The 17,222-nt window shown below is 45.7% G+C and overlaps 2 protein-coding genes across 5 annotated transcripts in view; one reads left to right on the forward strand and one right to left on the reverse strand.

The window, feature by feature from the left end:
- Window positions 1-4,092, reverse strand: part of KDM5A (lysine demethylase 5A) — a 96,143-nt gene extending 92,051 nt beyond the window's left edge. For both annotated transcript variants that reach the window (XM_089671767.1, XM_089671766.1), the window contains exon 1: window positions 1,942-4,092. In XM_089671767.1, the coding sequence (XP_089527893.1) occupies window positions 1,942-2,118 (177 nt within the window). In that variant the 5' untranslated portion in view covers window positions 2,119-4,092. The remainder of the gene's footprint in view (window positions 1-1,941) is intronic.
- Window positions 3,921-17,222, forward strand: part of CCDC77 (coiled-coil domain containing 77) — a 56,697-nt gene continuing 43,395 nt past the window's right edge. The window contains exons 1-2 of one of the 3 annotated variants that reach the window (XM_089671770.1): window positions 3,921-4,056; window positions 16,681-16,739. In XM_089671770.1, the coding sequence (XP_089527896.1) occupies window positions 16,702-16,739 (38 nt within the window). In that variant the 5' untranslated portion in view covers window positions 3,921-4,056; window positions 16,681-16,701. Of the gene's footprint in view, window positions 4,057-12,999; window positions 13,080-14,503; window positions 14,937-16,680; window positions 16,740-17,222 lie in introns of those variants that run through there. The other 2 variants (XM_089671768.1, XM_089671769.1) reach the window with 2 other exon arrangements.

The following is a 17,222-nucleotide window of genomic DNA, read 5'->3' on the forward strand; positions in this document are numbered from 1 at the left end:
GCTTACTCTGGGGGCACTTGTACATGCTCACTCCCAAATCAGCTCTTTGTGTCCATTGACACACAGTGTAGATTGCCCCATACCCTGCTCTTTCCTCACTGGCTGTGATTGGCAGGAACCAACAGCTCCCGCTGCTGCCTCTCCGTCTGATGAGAAGCAAAAACTGCTGCATATAAGGGGAGTTCGGGGGGAACTGCATGCAAAATGTTTTTTTTACCTTAATGCAGATAATGCATTAAATTAAAAAGCTTCTGCCTTTAGAACCACTTTAAGTAACACTTACAGGTCTTCTCCTTGCACCAGTCTGTGATTGGTCAGTGGAATGGGAAGCAGCAGACTGCAGAGGTCATTCTGCTTTGTATGTTCCTTGTTAGAATATAAGCACTGCAGCAAAGCTGCAGATTCCTTGGGCTGCTTCTGGCTTTTCAGGTCAGCTGCACTGAATGTCAGTGCAGTGACTCTCCACAGACTAGAATGAGGTTGTACCCTGAGAGTTCATTCACACGGCCTAACCGGCAATGGTGTAGCAAGTATCATGCAGAAAACCTGTATCAGGAACCGGGGGGGTGGTGGTGGTGGTGGTGTGTGTGTACGTGTGTGTGTGTACGTACGTGTGTGTACGTGTACAGCTGCAGCTAGGAAGCCTGTACAAAGCAATGGTAGGCTGTCGGCATTTGCAAGTGTCCAGAAGTAGTCACACAAGCTTGCATCCAGAAACAAACAATCATCGGCCCCTTAGCACAGGTTCTCACTCTTTTGCAATTTTGTCCAAACACTGGCAGACATCTGCAGCCACTGTCAGCCTGTCATTGCTTTGTACAGGCCTCCTATTCATGGCTATACTCAGACACCTGGGTTCCCAGATGCAGTTTTCTGTAAGTTACTTGCCACACCTGATTGGGTTGTGTGAATGAAGTTTTAGGGTCTCTATTGTAGGAGTATGGTCCCAATCAAGTCTACAAAGACTCTACACGCAGGTGTAATCAGCACTATAAGAGTTTGGCACAGTCAGACAGAACCGAGGACCTGGGTGAGGGCGATTGGGTTAGCAATAGAAGGATAGGAAAGCTTTGCTATTGTTCTTTTCTGTTTGTAATAAACTTGAACTTTAGGGCTTGTTCACATAAGCGGCCATGCATCAACATTTAAAAAGCGCTGGTGCAATGTGGTGCAGTTCATTCTGAATGGCATCCCAGTGCACCTTGTCAAAAATGGTGCATGTGTCATTGTTTGCTAGCACACTGCACGGTAGTGCTTTGCTAAATGTTTGCAGTGCACGTTTGTTGGCAGGATACATTGGAGGGCCACATAGAATAAACAGCAACAACCACTATCAATGCATTTAAGGTGCAACATAGTGTGAATGGGCTCTTACAGAACACCTGTCAGAAGATAAGTATGTAGGCTGTCATTGCTGATCTCTACATTTGAGAATGTGGTTTCCTGTATGTATGTTGATGCTTTATTGTCAATGCATTCTGAGCTTTTGACAAGTATAGAGATAAGGAATTCTGACAATTTGTTTTTTTTTGTTTTTTTTTTAAACAGCTTGTTCAGGTGTGAAGTATTAAAGCCAGACAAGCTGGCATTTTTACCAGCTGAACATTGGCATTTGCAATCCAAAATTTGCCCTGCCAGTTTGAGGAATCAGGTGGCATATTTCTAAGCTACACAAAATGGCTTCTTTCTTGCGTTCCTCGGACAGGAAAATTTTAAGAGGGCTCCACAACACTTTGGTAATAAGACTCAGATGTCATGGGCGTCACCTGTCAACTTCTCTGCCACAGACCCAGGAGACAAGCAGGGAGACAGAGGCTTCTCACACAGGTGTTCGCTTGCTGACAAAAGCCCTTTAATGCCATCTGCCAGCTGCATGCAAATAATACTTCTGCTGAATAAACCTTCCAGGTCAGAACATCCCAGTGTGCAGGGCAGGCTTACCTTGGGCGGCCTAATTTTGCATATTCCGGTTCTCTCAGCAATGGGACGGATACGCCCGATGAAGCTGAGAGGATCTGAGAATTCCTCCCAGGACGGTTCAAAGACCGGGCACTCCGGAGGGGGCACAAATTCATTGTACGCAGCCATCCCAGGGGTTAATACTAATCCCTCAGGCATAGAGTTACGTGTACAGAGCAGTAAAAGGCAGCACAGATGCTTGGAGTGTGGAGTGCCAGCGGATGGAGAGGCATGTGGCCCTGTCACCACGGGACCCTCCGCATATCTTGGCAGTAAAAAGCTCTTTGTTCATCTGCCGCTTGTATTCCAGGAAAGGTGGGGGGAAGGGGGGTAAAATCTAGTCTCACACGACACCCCAACTTTTAAATAGCTATAAGACAGTTTCAGAATCCCTCAGTGAAGCTGCAATTATAATCCATCAGAAATAATCAGTAGATTCCTGCTCCGAATATCGCCAGGTTGTGCCACCAAATGCACAATGATAGATCAACCCTGGAGGTGTCACAATCCAGAATTCATATGGAGACAAGAGACTGATCCCATCATAAGATCACTCAGGGTGATTCACAGAACTGTTGCAAATATAAGGAAAATCCTAAAACTCTTCAAGTAGATCTCTCCAGGTAATGGATCACCAGCAGGTATATCCTAACAGAGGGCACAGAACAGATCCTTCCAGGTAATGCTCCTCCCAGGTATGTACTCTTAATGGATCAACCCTCTTGGTCTCTTTTGGTTACAGATCACCCCCAGATCTCTCCAGGTCCCCCCAGGTAATGGATCACCCCCAGATCTCTCCAGGTAATGGATCACCCCCAGATCTCTCCAGGTAATGGATTACCCCAAGATCTCTCCAGGTAATGGATCACCCCCAGATCTCTCCAGGTAATGGATCACCCCCAGATCTCTCCAGGTAATGGATCACCCCCAGATCTCTCCAGGTAATGGATCACCCCCAGATCTCTCCAGGTAATGGATCACCCCCAGATCTCTCCAGGTCCACCCAGGTAATGGATCACCTCCAGATCTCTCCAGGTAATGGATCACCTCCAGATCTCTCCAGGTAATGGATCACCCCTAGATCTCTCCAGGTTACCCCAGATCTCTCCAGGTAATGGATCACCCCCAGATCTGTCCAGGTCCCCCCAGGTAATGGATCACCCCCAGATCTCTCCAGGTTACCCCAGATCTCTCCAGGTAATGGATCACCCCCAGATCTCTCCAGGTCCCCCCAGGTAATGGATCACTCCCAGATCTCTCCAGGTAATGGATCACCCTCAGATCTCTCCAGGTAATGGATCACCCCCAGATCTCTCCAGGTAATGGATCACCCTCAGATCTCTCCAGGTAATGGATCACCCTCAGATCTCTCCAGGTAATGGATCACCCTCAGATCTCTCCAGGTAATGGATCACCCTCAGATCTCTCCAGGTAATGGATCACCCTCAGATCTCTCCAGGTAATGGATCACCCTCAGATCTCTCCAGGTCCCCCCAGGTAATGGATCCCTCCTCATATGTCTCCAGATTACAGATCACCAGGTCTCTCCAGGCCATACATCCCTCCTCAGATCTCTTCAAGCAATAGATCACCACTCCCCCAGATCTGTCCAGGTATTAGATCACCCTCTTGTCTCTCCAGATGATTCATTCCAAGATGTCTCCAGGTAATCCATCCCCCCCGATCGGTCCAGGTAGTAGAGCACACGGAAATCTCCTCGGGTAATAATGAGGCCTCTGAATGAGTCCTAAAAGGGGCCCCTGATCAGCTGGCTCCTATCTGCGGTTCCCTGCACAGGTACTTCCGATCCCTCCAGTGGCCCCTCAGGCACTCCTCCTCCTGGTTGACACTTCCAGCCTGTTTTCTCCGGCAACGGACAACGTACACCGGTTTGTTTTGTTCCAAGTCCAGGGCCGGAAGTCGGGTCAGAGACAGCCGGAACTGTCCTCCTCCGCCGGTCGGAACTTAGTGCGCAGCCGTGACAAGATGAGGGGAAGGGACGGACGGGCCCGGGAGGTGGGAGGCCAAAGTTTGAGGGGACCCCGGGGTTCCGCCCGTGTCCGAAGGATGAGGGGCGGTGAAGAGACGCTCAAAACGGTAAATGGCGTATATCCCTCCGCGCTTCATATAGCTCTGCACCACCTGGAACTGCCGCCAGAGGGAGCCAAGAGTCTAACCGGAGCCAATCAGAGCCCGGAGGAGGAGAACCCCGTCACTGTGCCCTGCAACACCAGGAGCGCCCGCCAGAGGGAGAGTAGGAGCTGATGATAGCCAATCAGAGCCGGGGGGGGGGGCGCAGAGTACTTACTACTGCTATTAGGGCTGCTGCACATCAGATGCAATTCAGTGCGATTTTTTTCAGCATCAAAAATGCATGCACAGTGTTTTCCATGTATTCCAATGATCCTAGTTCAAACCAGTGCAGTCAGCTCCAGTCATTTTCTGGTGGAGAAAAAAAGTAGAACATGGTGCACTTTTTCTGCACATAACTGTAATGGAACATAGCAAAACGTGGTGTGAATTGGTCTTTGGGGATTATGGAGACATTACTAGATGTGTTGTTGTGGGGGAGGGCAGGAGGAACTGCGAACGGTAGATGCATTTTGGATGTGGGGTTATATTAGGATGGTGAGGACACTATTGGATGTAGGGGGGCTGGAGGTGACAGAGACATAACAAAGGATTCTTAGCCAATGTTATTTAGGCTCTATGCACACTAGCGGTTTTTAAACTCAAAAAACACTGGAAAAAAATCTGGATAAAAAATGCTAGTAATATTGTCTTTTAGTAGCGTCTAGAAGCGTTAGCATTTTTAAAGTACATGTAGAGGGAAAAAAAATCTAGAAAAAAGCTGTTAGTAGAGTTTTAGGAACATTTAGCGTTTTTTTTTTCTGCTGGAAAAGGCTCCAAAATACTCTACAAAAACAGTTTTTTTTCTGCTTCTAGACTTAGGATGTAAAAAATTGACATCTGTGCCATTCAGCTCCAATTCAGCAGGGGATCTGCTCGCAATGCATCAGGGCTGTGTACACTCCGGGCTACCACCTCTGAGGGGCGGTAAATGTGCCGCCCCACCCCAACTGCTAGTGTGAACAAGCCCTTAAAGGAGGAGTGAATGTAATTGTTTCTTGACTAGTTTTATCGAACTGGTTATTTCAGTCTGGTGAGTTTGTTGCTGTTGCATTGATAAAGAGATTAGATACTAAAAGTGTGTAAATACCAGTGCATTCACACACAGGATCATTGTATCTGGGAAGTATGAAGTCTGTTTATACTCCCAGATCATTTCTCCTGCATTTAACCACTGCCCGCCCGCCATATAGTAATATGACGGCCGCAAGGCGGTTCTCTTATTCTGGGAGGACATCATACGACGTCCTCCCATTCTCACTGCACATGCGCGGCTTGGGGAGCGCGCAGCGCGGCGATCGGCAGTGCGCTGTGTCCCTCAGACACAGCGGATCACCGACCACGGAAAGAGCCGATGATGTCAGCTCGGTCATGTGATCAGCTGTGTCCAATCACAGCTGATCACATGTAAACAGGGAAATGCCGGTTATCGGCATTTCTCTCCTCTAGAGCTGTCACACTGACAGCTCGAGAGGAGAGCCGGTAATCGTCTTTCTGCGGAGGGGACATGTACACTGATCATCAGTGCTCTGATCAGTGTAGCCCCAGCAGTGCCACCTGTCAGTGTCCATCAGTGCTTTATGTCAGTGCTCATCAGTGTCTCGTGCCAGTGCCCATCAGTGCCTACCAGTGCACATCAATGCCACATATCAGTGCTCATCTGAGCTGCCTTTCAGTGCTGCCAATCAGTACCACCTATCAGTGCCAGTCAGTGCTGCCTATCAGTGCCAGTCAGTGCCATGTATCAGTGCTGCCTTTCAGTGCCCATCAGTGATGCCTGTCAATGCCAATCAGTGCCACCTACCAGTGCCTCCTCATCAGTGCCACCTATCAGTGTCCATCAGTGCAGCCTATCAGTGCCCATCAGTGCAGCCTCATTAGCACTCATCAGTAAAGGAGAAAAATCACTTATTTAAAAAATGTTATAACAAAAACTAAGAAAAGATTTTTTTTTTCAAAATTTTCAGTGGTTTTTGGTTTATTTAAGAAAAAATAAAAAAACCCATAGGTGATTAAATAGCACCAAATAAAGCTCTATCTGTCACAAAAAAGCTAAAAATGTCATATGGGTACAATGTTGCTTGACTGCGCAATTGTCATTCAAATGCAACAGTGCTGAGCGCTGGAAATTGGCCTGGGCAGGAAGGGGGTATAAGTGCCCTGTAGGCTAGTGGTTAAATAAACCAAATGCAGGAGTCTAACGTGAATGCTGTCCAAGGGGATCACATTCCCACTGACCACCAAGGTGAGGGAACATGGTCCATACCTCACATACATATACTACGGTCAGTGAAGACAGGAGCCAATTGGAAAACAGCATGTTTTTGGAGTGTGGGAGGAAACACACGCAAGCACAGGGAGAACATGCAAAGCCATGCAGGTAGTGTTGTGGTTGGGATTTGAACCCATGACCCTAATGCTACAAGGTAGAAGTGCTAACCACTAAGCCACTAAAATGCCCCTGCTGCAGACACATGCATGTTCTTCTGGGTTTAGTTCCGCTTTATGATTTACTCCTGCTCAGAGGCCCTGAGCGTCAGAAAAATGACAGCTTCCAGCAAGAAAAAACAGGAGCAATGCTGGAAGCAATTTACGGCACACACTTATTTTGGTAGTATAATTATTAATGTGGAATGTATGCTCCTTGCTAAAGAACATTAATTGTTATCGGGTTATTATGGGTAAAGTTCAGCTTTAAAGTGGAACTGTAGCTAAAAAATTAAAAAGGGTGAACAAGCAGGAATTTTTTTTCCGGTAAAGTAGAACTATTGTCAAAATTTTCTTTTTTTCTTCATTTTGGATAGAGTAAGGGAGGATTATACAGTGCACCCAGAAAGTATTCACAGCGCTTAACTTTTGCCACATTTTGTTATAATGCAGCCTTATTCAAATTTTTTTTCCTCAACATTCTACAAACAATACCCCATAATGACAACATGAAAGAAGTTATTTTTGAAATCTTTGCAATTTATTAAAAATAAAAATTAAAAAAAAAAAAACACATGTGCATAAGTATTCACAGCCTTTACCATGACACTCAAAATTGAGGTCTGGTGCATCCTGTTCCCACTGATCATCCTTGAGATGTTTCCACAACTTGATTGGAGCCCACCTGTGGGAAATTCATCTGATTGGACATGATTAGGAAAGGCATAAACCTGTCTATATAAGGTCCCACAGTTAACAGTACATGTCAGAGCACAAACCAAACCATGAAGTCCAAGGAATTGTCCGTACACCTCCGAGACAGGATTGTATCACAGACCTGGGGAAGGGTACATAAAAATTTCTGCAGCATTGAAGGTCCCAACAAGCACAGTGGCCTCCATCATCCGTAAATGGAAGAAGTTTGGAACCACTAGGAATCTTCCTAGAGCAGGCCGCCGGACCAAAATGAGCAATCGAGGGAAAAGGGCCTTAGCCAGGGAGGTAACCAAGCACCTGATGGTCACTCTGAAAGAGCTCCAGCATTTCTCTGTGGAGAGAGGAGAACCTTCCAGAAGAACAACCTTCCCTGCAGCACTCCACCAATCAGGCCTGTATGGTAGAGTGCCAGATGGAAGCCACTCCTCAGTAAAAGGAAAATGGCAGGCCGTCTGGAGTTTGCCAAAAGACACCTGAGGGACTCTCAGACCATGAGAAACAAAACTCTCTGGTCTGATGAAACAAAGATTGAACTCTTCGACCTGAATGCCAAGCATCATGTCTGGAGGAAAGCGGGCACTGCTCACCACCTGGGCAATACCATCCCTACAGTGAAGCATGGTGGTGGCAGCATCATGCTGTGGAGATTTGTTTCAGCGGCAGGAACTGGGAGACTAGTCAGAATTGAAGGAAAGATGAATGCAGCAATGTACAGAGACATCCTTGATGAAAACCTGTTCCAGAGCGCTCTGGACCTTAGACAGGGGCAACAGTTCATCTCTCAACAGTACAATGACCCTAAGCTCACAGCCCACATTACAAAGGAGTGGCTAGGGGCCAATTCTGTGAAAGTCCTGGAGTGGCCCAGCTAGAGCCCAGACTTGAACCCGATTGAACATCTCTGGAGAGATCTGAAAATGGCTGTGCACCGACACTCCCATCCAACCTGATGGAGCTTGAGAGGTACTGCAAAGAAGAATGGGAGAAATTACCCAAAAATAGGTGTGCCAAGCTTGTAGCATCATACTCAAAATGACTGGAGGCTGTAATTGGTGCTAAAGAAGCTTCAACAAAGCATTGAGCAAAGGCTATGAATACTTATGTACATGTGTTTTGTTTTTTGTTTTTTAATAAATTGCAAAGATTTCAAAGCAAACTTGTTTCATGTTGACATTATGGGGTATTGTTTGTAGAATGTTTAGCAAAAAAATGAATTTAATCAATTTTGGAATAAGGCTGTAACATAACAAAATGTGGCAAACGTTAAGCGCTGTGACTACTTTCTGGATGCACTGAAACCCGTCAGATTTTTTTTTTTCGCCATCTGTGTCCCATTGCAGAGATTTCCCTTCACTTCCTGTCCCATAGCCAAACAAGAAGTGAGTAGAAATCCCTGCAAATTAATGGAATTCCTTGGGGACCCCCAGGTCACTAGAACTAGTGTCCCCATTGGAAGATTTTCCCTCTATTACTTTTCTGGGGACAACCCAAAATTTGGGATTTTCTTGTACTTTGACTGATAACATTAAATAGGATAAATAGAGTTAATCTCCCTACTGGGAGTACAGGCAGCAATAAAAACCGACAGGTGTTCTAATCCCTCTCCACTCTGTCCAAAACCCCTAAATAGTTTTGTCTTTAGTTATACTTTAAAGTTACCTACCTACCTTCCCACCCCTGTCTGCGCAAGCACAGTTTACTGTACAAATTCGGCAATGCCGAATATGACTGAATTCCCATGCATGCGCTGGAGTGATGTCATCCCTGCCTGGCCAATGAAAGCAGTCGGTGATCAAGACCTAGAAGCCGGCAGCTCAAAGATGTGAGTGGCCAGGCGGGGAACACCAAGACGCTCCATTGCTGGATCCAAGGTGAGTATAGTTCCACTTTAAATTAATAAAACAATATTATTATAAGTACCCCTGTCAGTGTTAAATGCTTTGTTTCAACCATCTAACTGCCACTTCTTGCTGGACAGTTTAAAAAGAAGGGTTTAGTTATGCTTTAAAGTGAAACTAGGCCTGTCAAGATGTAACTATTTCAAAAAAAGTTACATCCCCGGAATGCCAGGAAAGCTAACTGTCACATTTGCCTGTGCTGTCAAGCAAACTGTCAAACCATTACCTGGCTGGTGTCATAACTGATCACATGTGCAAGACCATGGCCAGTAAAGATCAAACAGAGGTTAGCATGGCAGCTTCCATGGCTGAAACGGATAGGAGGGTTTGGTCTTAAAGTGGTTGTAAAGGCTGAAGGTTTTTTACCTTCATGTATTCTATGCATGAAGGTAAAAAGCCTTCAGTGTGCAGCAATGCCCCCAGCCCCCTCAATACTTACCTGAGCCTCATCGCGATCCAGTATTGTGAATGACAGCCTTGGCTGTTCTGGGTCTCTGCCTCCACATTGGCTGAGACAGCAGTCGAGAGCCATTGCCTCTCACTGCTGTCAATCACAGCCAGTCAGCCAATGAGGAGGCTCCGTGTGTGAATGGACACACAGAGCAGTGGATGCCCCCATACCAACCTGCTTGCTGTGGGGGCCCCAGACAGACAGGAGGAGCCAGGAGAGCCTGCGGGGGACCCAAGAAGAGGAGGATCCAGGCTGCTCTGTGTAAACCACTGCACACAGTAGGTAAGTATAGCATGTTTGTTATTTTACAGAAAAAAAACAGAACCTTTAGAATCGCTTTAAGGTTTGCCATTCTGGTGCATTCAAACACATTATATTAAAGAGGAACTAAAGCTCTACTATAACAAACAACAAGCAGACAGGCTTTTTGTTGCAGAAGAGACATGTTATAAAATGCAGTCAGCCCTGGTTCACACAGAATGTAACTTTGAATTCGTGCTACTTCACTTGAAGTAGTGCGATTTCAAAGCTGCAGATCAGTGCGATTTCTACCTCCGATTTCACTGTGGCTTGCGATAGAAGTCAATGCAAGTCGCAATGAAATAGTAAAAAAGTAGTACAGGAACTATTTTTGAAATCACATTACTTCAAATTGCACTGATTAAGACGATGCCAAAGAAATACATTAGATGCAACTTCAGGTGTGATTTGTCAATGAAGAGGGCCGAAGACCTATGCCAAGGGCAAGGGACAGGGACCATTGAAGGAAAGGGAAGTATCACTCCCTTTGGTTCCTCTTTAAGGTGGCTTATTCAAATGAATGGGCTGTCAACTCCCCAGTTAGGACAAACAAAAGTTTGAATTTTTCAGAAGCAGTGCATCAATATGCAGTGTGTTACTGCAACACCTATGTGTCAGGTTAGTGTGTTGGGGTGCCATTTAAAATTAATTGCCAGGCAATGTGCTAAAGCATGTAATACACATTGTTGTAATCTGCACACCCCAATTTTATTTTAAAATAAAAAAGGAGAAATCTATTCTAGGTCACAATTAACAAATCTGCGGCTGACACATGACAGAAGGCATACAAAATTATATATAACAAAGTGCAGCGCATAAAGGATGATAATGGTTTAAAAAAATTGCACTGATATTCCAATGTATGCAAATACCAGATATTACCTAGTGAAAAATGTGTTATCATAAAAAAAACCATAAAAAGTGGCAAACATTATTATAAGATACTGAATATTATCTAATAGCAACAGTGATCCTGTGTAATTTAAATCAATATTAGTTTATATTACACAGGATCACTCTTGTGATTGGATAATATTCAATATCTTACAATAATGTTTGTTACTTTTTATGGTTTTTTATTTCACATTTGTATTGGGTAATATCTGGTATTGTATACATAGGAATATTGATACGATTTTTTAAATCATTATCATTCTTTATGCGCTGCCCTTAATGTATTTCTCTATGATATTTGCAAAAGCATTGGAACAACCCTCCAAATCATTGGATTCAGGTGTATAAAATCAAGCACCTAGGCATGCAGACTGCTTCTAAAAACATTTCTGAAAGAATGGGACGCTCTCAGGAGCTCGGTCAATTCAAGTGTGGTACCGTGATCGGTTGCCACATGTGCAGTAAGTCCATCCACGACATTTCCTTGCTACTAAATATTCCACGGTCAACTGTTAGTGGTAACATAACAAAGTGGAAGCAACTGGGAATAACAACAACTCAGCCATGAAGTGGTAGGCCACGTAAAATGACAGAGCGGAGTTAGCGCATGCTAAAGCGCACAGTGTGCAGAAGTCGCCAACTGTCTGCAGAGTCAATAGCTAAAGACCTCCAAACTTCATGTTCCCTTCAGATTAGCACAACAGTGCATAGAGAGCTTCATGGAATGGGTTTCCATGGCCGAGCAGCTGCATCCAAGCCTTACATCATCAAGTGCAATGCAAAGCGTTGGATGCAGTGGTGTAAAGCACGCCGCCACTTGACTCTAGAACAGTGGAGACATGTTCTCTGGAGTAACCAATCACGCTTCTCTGTCTGGCAATCTGATGGACATATCTTGGTTTGGCGGTTGCCAGGAGAACGGTAATTGCCTGACTCCATTGTGCCAAGTGTAAAGTTTGGTGGAGGGGGGGATTATGGTGTGTGGTTGTTTTTCAGGGGTTGGGCTTGGCCCCTTAGTTCCAGTGAAGAGAACTCTTAAGGCGTCAGCATACCAAGACATTTTGGACAATTTCATGCTCCCAACTTTGTGGGAACAGTTTGGGGATGGCTCCTTCCTGTTCCAACATGACTGCATACCAGTCCATAAAGACATGGATGAGCGAGTTTGGGGCGGAGGAACTTGACTGGCCTGCAACCCGATAAACTGACCTCAACCCGATAGGACACCTTTGGGATGAACTGGAGCGGAGACTGGGAGCCAGGCCTTCTCCGACATCAGTGCCTGACCTCACAAATGCACTTCTGGAAGAATGGTCAAACATTCCCATAGACACACTCCTAAACCTTGTGGACAGCCTTCCCAGAAGAGGTGAAGCTGTTATAGCTGCAAAGGGTGGGCCAACTCAACATTGAACCCTATGGACTAAGACTGTGATGCCATTAAAGTTCATGCGTGTGCAAAGGGAGGCATCCCGATTCTCTTGGAAATATAGTGTATCCTAGATTGTAAGCTCCAAGGATCAGGCCCTCCTAACCCTCTTGTATTGAACTGTATTGTTGCTGTCAGGGGCGGATTGACCATTTGGAAAGTCGGGCACCGCCCGAGGGCCCGGGGTCAGTAGGGGGCCCCATGAGATGCCCCTGGTACCTTTTTCATAGGCTTCTTTGAGTTTGGGCAAGGACACAGGGGCCCCATGATCCCCTATTGCCCGGGGGCCCCATGAGTTGTCAGTCCCCCCCTGGTTGCTGTATTGTCTCCTGTTATATTGTAAAGCGCTGAGCAAACTGTTGGCGCTATATAAATCCTGTATAATAATAATAGTTACAAAGCCTGAAAAAAGATTGTTAATTTATCATTTGTTTTGTCCCAAGATTCACACATTTTTCTAATTGAATCTTATGTGAATCTTGGGTGAACACTTTGATAAATAGACCCCCAAATGGACTGCAACCAAAAGACAAAATGTAAAGTTCAATGTAAAATTTATATGGGTATTTTATTGTCATATGTATGTCATCAATAATAGCAGTGCAGAAAAGCGATTCTTGCTCGTATGATCGTTTATTTTATATAGATTTCATTCCACCAATAATAGCATAAATAAGATCCTGTCAGGCGGCCGCAAGTGAGGCTTCGCGGCGAACTACATCTCCCGGCATGCTCGGTTTCTTGTAGGCAGAGAAGCGGCAGTTGATTGGCGGAGGAATGAAGACGGTTTACGATTGGACGGGATGGGAGAGGCGGCTTGTTTGGTTTCCAGGTACCCGGTCAGAGTAGGCGGCTGTAGGAGCGGGCTGGAGAGGTGAGAGATCGCCTTGTGTGGGGGGGTTGTATGTCTCTGTATTTGGGGGGGGGGTCTGCCTTATAGCTAGATATTGATTTATATTGAGCAGCTGCGTGACTGCTATCACCTATAGCTTCATTCATTGCAATGGATAGAATAACCTCTATGTGCTTGGTATCTGCTGCCGAGGGACCCGTGCAGGTGCAGAGCAGGGAAGATGCCCGTTGCATCCTGGGAAAATAAGGAAGCAGTTCTTAATTGACTACAAAGCACATTCCTGAGCACAGCACCAAGCAGCAATTCTCTGACCATTGACTTCAATGTATTTCATTCTACATTTTGCTCATTTCTGCAAAATGCATTGAAGGAGAATCCATAGCAGCTTGTCCTTACTGCCCCGGAGGTCCCCACAGCGTTCTTGTGGTGGTCCCCTATGTCCGTAGCGGCAATGGCGAGGACTGTCTGAGCTCTGACATCACAGCGCTGCCTGATGCTTAGCATTACCTGCTTTCCATGTGAGAGAAATGCTGAAATCCAAACTATGCGTGTGCCATGCGTGTGAACTCCGTGTCACCCTCCCCAGTACAGTCTGCTGATAGATTTCATACAAGAGAGGAGGGAAGGATCCCCAGGCACAGATGGACACAGAGAGAGCGATCTGTCAAAGGCAAATGTGACAGGTTTCTTGAGCTAGATTTAAACTCCCTGTTAAAGCGGAGTTCCACTCAAAATCGGAAGCTCCACTTATTTGCCTCCTCCCCCCCCTCCACGGCAATATTTGGCACCTTTTCGGGGGGAGGGGGTACACTGTTTTTGACAGATACCCGCTCCCACTTCTGGCTCAGTTCGCCGTGGCGAAGTGAGACGGAAGTTCAGCCTCCTCCTTCCTCCCGCAGTCTCCTGGGAACTTTCACAGGTCTCAGAAGACTGCTGGACCAATCATGAAGCTCAGCGGGCACCAGGCTGTGAAGCCGCAAGCTGTCACAGCCTGGTGCCCACAGTTGTGATGCCAGCACCATGGAGGAGAGAAGGGACGGCACGGGTGAGAACATCGCTGGACTCTGGGACAGGTAAGTGTGTGTTTATTAAAAGTCAGCAGCTACAGTTTTTGTAGCTGATGACTTTTAATAAACACAAAAACGGCTGGAACTCAACTTTTAAAGCAGAACTAAACCCATCGACTTGAACTGACGCTCAATGATAGAAAACAAACACGTATTTTAGTGGGACTATATCTATGCCATTGGGAGTCAAAAAGACAAAATACCATTAAGAACAAACAGAAATTTATTGCAAATAAAATTTGTCTGGCTGCTTGAGAACAATTTCATACGTGAACATTATTTGTAATAAAATTGTTTGTTTTTAATGGAATTTTATCTTCTTGACTTCTGATGGCATAAGGTCCCACTTGTATACTTGTTTGTGTTTGTATGACAGGGCTCGACAAATCCCAGATGACCAGAAACCACATCCTGGTTCTTGGGCCTCTGCCAGTCCACACTGCCGCACGTCCTCAGCCGGCCTGTCTCTTCCACCCTACGGGGTGGAACCCAGCCCAGTGTCCTGAGACCCCTAGAGTCGAGGAGGAGCCTCCCAAGCAATAAATCCCCAGAAAAGCCGGATCACCGGAAGACACCGCAGGCCCGCTCCCCACCACACAGCCAATATCTCTCACCAACACATGCGGCTCCCCCACCCGGAGGAGCACCGTGTGCTTACAGATCGGTGTCATCAAGTCCCACCACATGCGGGACAGCAGACAGCCCCATCTCCAGCACGACACCAACCACAGAAACCAGGCGGACACAGGCTCAGCTATCCCTCCTGGCACCAGATCCTCTGACACCATCTGGAGGAGCCGCCACTGGACAGGTGAGCACTAGGAGGACTGGTACTTCCCAAGGTATGTGTGACAGTGCCCCCCCTCCTGTGACCCTGCCCCCCTCCTGTCCCACTGCCTTCCCCCACCTAACTCCTAATTTTAACTGGCTCCTAGATTCAAAACAAATTTGTCAAGCCCTCATACAGATCCATGGCATGCCCCACTATTATATTGTGTCACTTTATATATGACACTAAATGATGTCATTTCCCAAAGGTAATCCATGTAATCAATTTTGTATGGAATCCTTTCTTACTATGTTTTTCTGCCTCCTTGTAACTTTTTCCATGAGATCCTGAACCTATCCTTTTTCCTTTCACTCTCTTTTAACGAGCAGTGTTTGTTAGTTGTGGTCATGTGCACTGCTCTATGCACACTATAATTTCCATAGTTCCTAGTCCATTGCGGAAGCAAGTAAGAAAGGGTGGCTACATGCAGAGGGATCATGAAGAATGAATGTAGCGACCCTCTAATAGGAAGTCAGATCACAGCAAAAAAAACAAAACAAAATTACTTCCTGTCAGAGTGTATTGGCTTGCTCGTATGGGATGTACAGGCAAGCAGATGTACTGACAGGTCTGCAGGAGACCTGCATGGCACAGTGATCATCAGATTGCTGGTGCAATGCTCTACAGGCTCCTGCAACAAAAAATAATCAATGCACGTTTTTTTTTACCTGCAAAAAAATGTGCATTTATTATTTTTCTTTCAAAAGGTGAACTTATCCTTTAGTAATACATCTCAGCATTTCATTAACTGTTTTCCTAAACATTTCATTGAAAGCTGAACTACAACTCCGATGTCACGAACTGCAAGTAAGTAGGCTCTTTATTTATCTCTTCTGTAAAAAAATACACTTATCTAGCTGCTTACCGTGTTCCCTGGCATGTAAACTGAACTGTGCATAATATGTCATCCTGTGCCATGCAAAGAAGATGGCTGAAGACTGGCACCCAGAAGTAGATGCGGGCTCAGGTGAGGGACTGGTACTATTGAAGAAAATGTACTTTTAGCTCTACTTTAAAGAATGCTATGAATCATAACTGTTGCAGTTCCTTGTGCTGTCAACTGAACTGTTAAACCATCAAATGGCAGGTGTCAGCCATGTGCAGCAGCATGGTAGCTGCATATCAGGCAAGCTAAGATGGCATTTTCTTTGGCTGTAAAGTTTAGGAGGGATTAGTTCCACTTTAAAGCAGAACTTAGGACCAGCTGTCAAAAACTGCAAACAGGCAGGCTCTTTATTGCAGAAGAAGCATGCAGTGTCTCTTCTGCAATAAGACACCTACCTGCCTGCTTGCAGTCATCTTTGGAATGTAGACTGAGCTACGGAAACACAACACCATTTACATCCCAGCACAGCACCTGTGTGCCAGAATGACTGCACTCCTGCACAGGAGTAACGTCATCCTGAGTCAGCCAATGAAAATGGCCAAAGACTGGTAGCCACCAGAACATGCAGACAAGGGACCTTTTGAAAAAAAGATAAGTTTAGCTCCACTTTACGTAGCTCTGTGACCATATAAAACCTGTTCCTGACCAGTTCTAATTCTGTCTGTGTTCTAAGTGGAAGCCAGTCTGGGATCTTTGCTTTAGGAAACGCAAAGCTCTCTTTTGGACATTTACTCTGTGATAGAAGCTCATTGACTGCTTACACATCAAAACCATTAAAATACTGTACATGTTATTTTGACAAAATATTTAATCTTTTTTTTTTGTTTATTTTTTTTGTAGTCAGCTTTGCTGGAGTGAGACATGGATCGTACTCCACGCCAGGAGATTCGGGGAGTCAGGTATGAGACTCTGTTAACAGTGATTAGATTTAAAGTGGTTGTAAAGGCTCAAGTTTTTTTTTTACCTTTATGCATTCTATGCATGAAGGTAGAACACCTTCTGTGTGAAGCAGCACCCTTAATACTTACCGAAGCCACATCGCAATACAGCGGTGTGCATGAGAGCCTCAGCTCTCCGTTGACTCTCCCTCCTCATTGGCTGAGACAGCAGCAGGAGCTATTGTCTATCAATCACAGCCAGTGAGCCAATGAGGAAAGAGAGGAGGTAGGGCCAAGCCTCATCTTTGTGCGTGAATGGACACGCAGACCAGTAGCTTGGGAGCAAGCCTGCTTGGGTGCCCCTATAGCAAGCTGCTTGCTCTGGGGGCAGGAGGGAGGTGCCAGGAGCGCCAGCGGGGGGACTTGAGTGGAGAAGGATTGGGGCTGCTTTGTGCAAAACCACTGCACAGAGTAGGTAACTATGACGTTTTTCTTTTTATTTGC

This window comes from Staurois parvus, unplaced genomic scaffold (genome assembly GCF_062004578.1).
Source record: "Staurois parvus isolate SC_StPar_1 unplaced genomic scaffold, SC_StPar_1.0 ptg000114l, whole genome shotgun sequence".
Lineage (NCBI taxonomy): Eukaryota > Metazoa > Chordata > Amphibia > Anura > Ranidae > Staurois > Staurois parvus.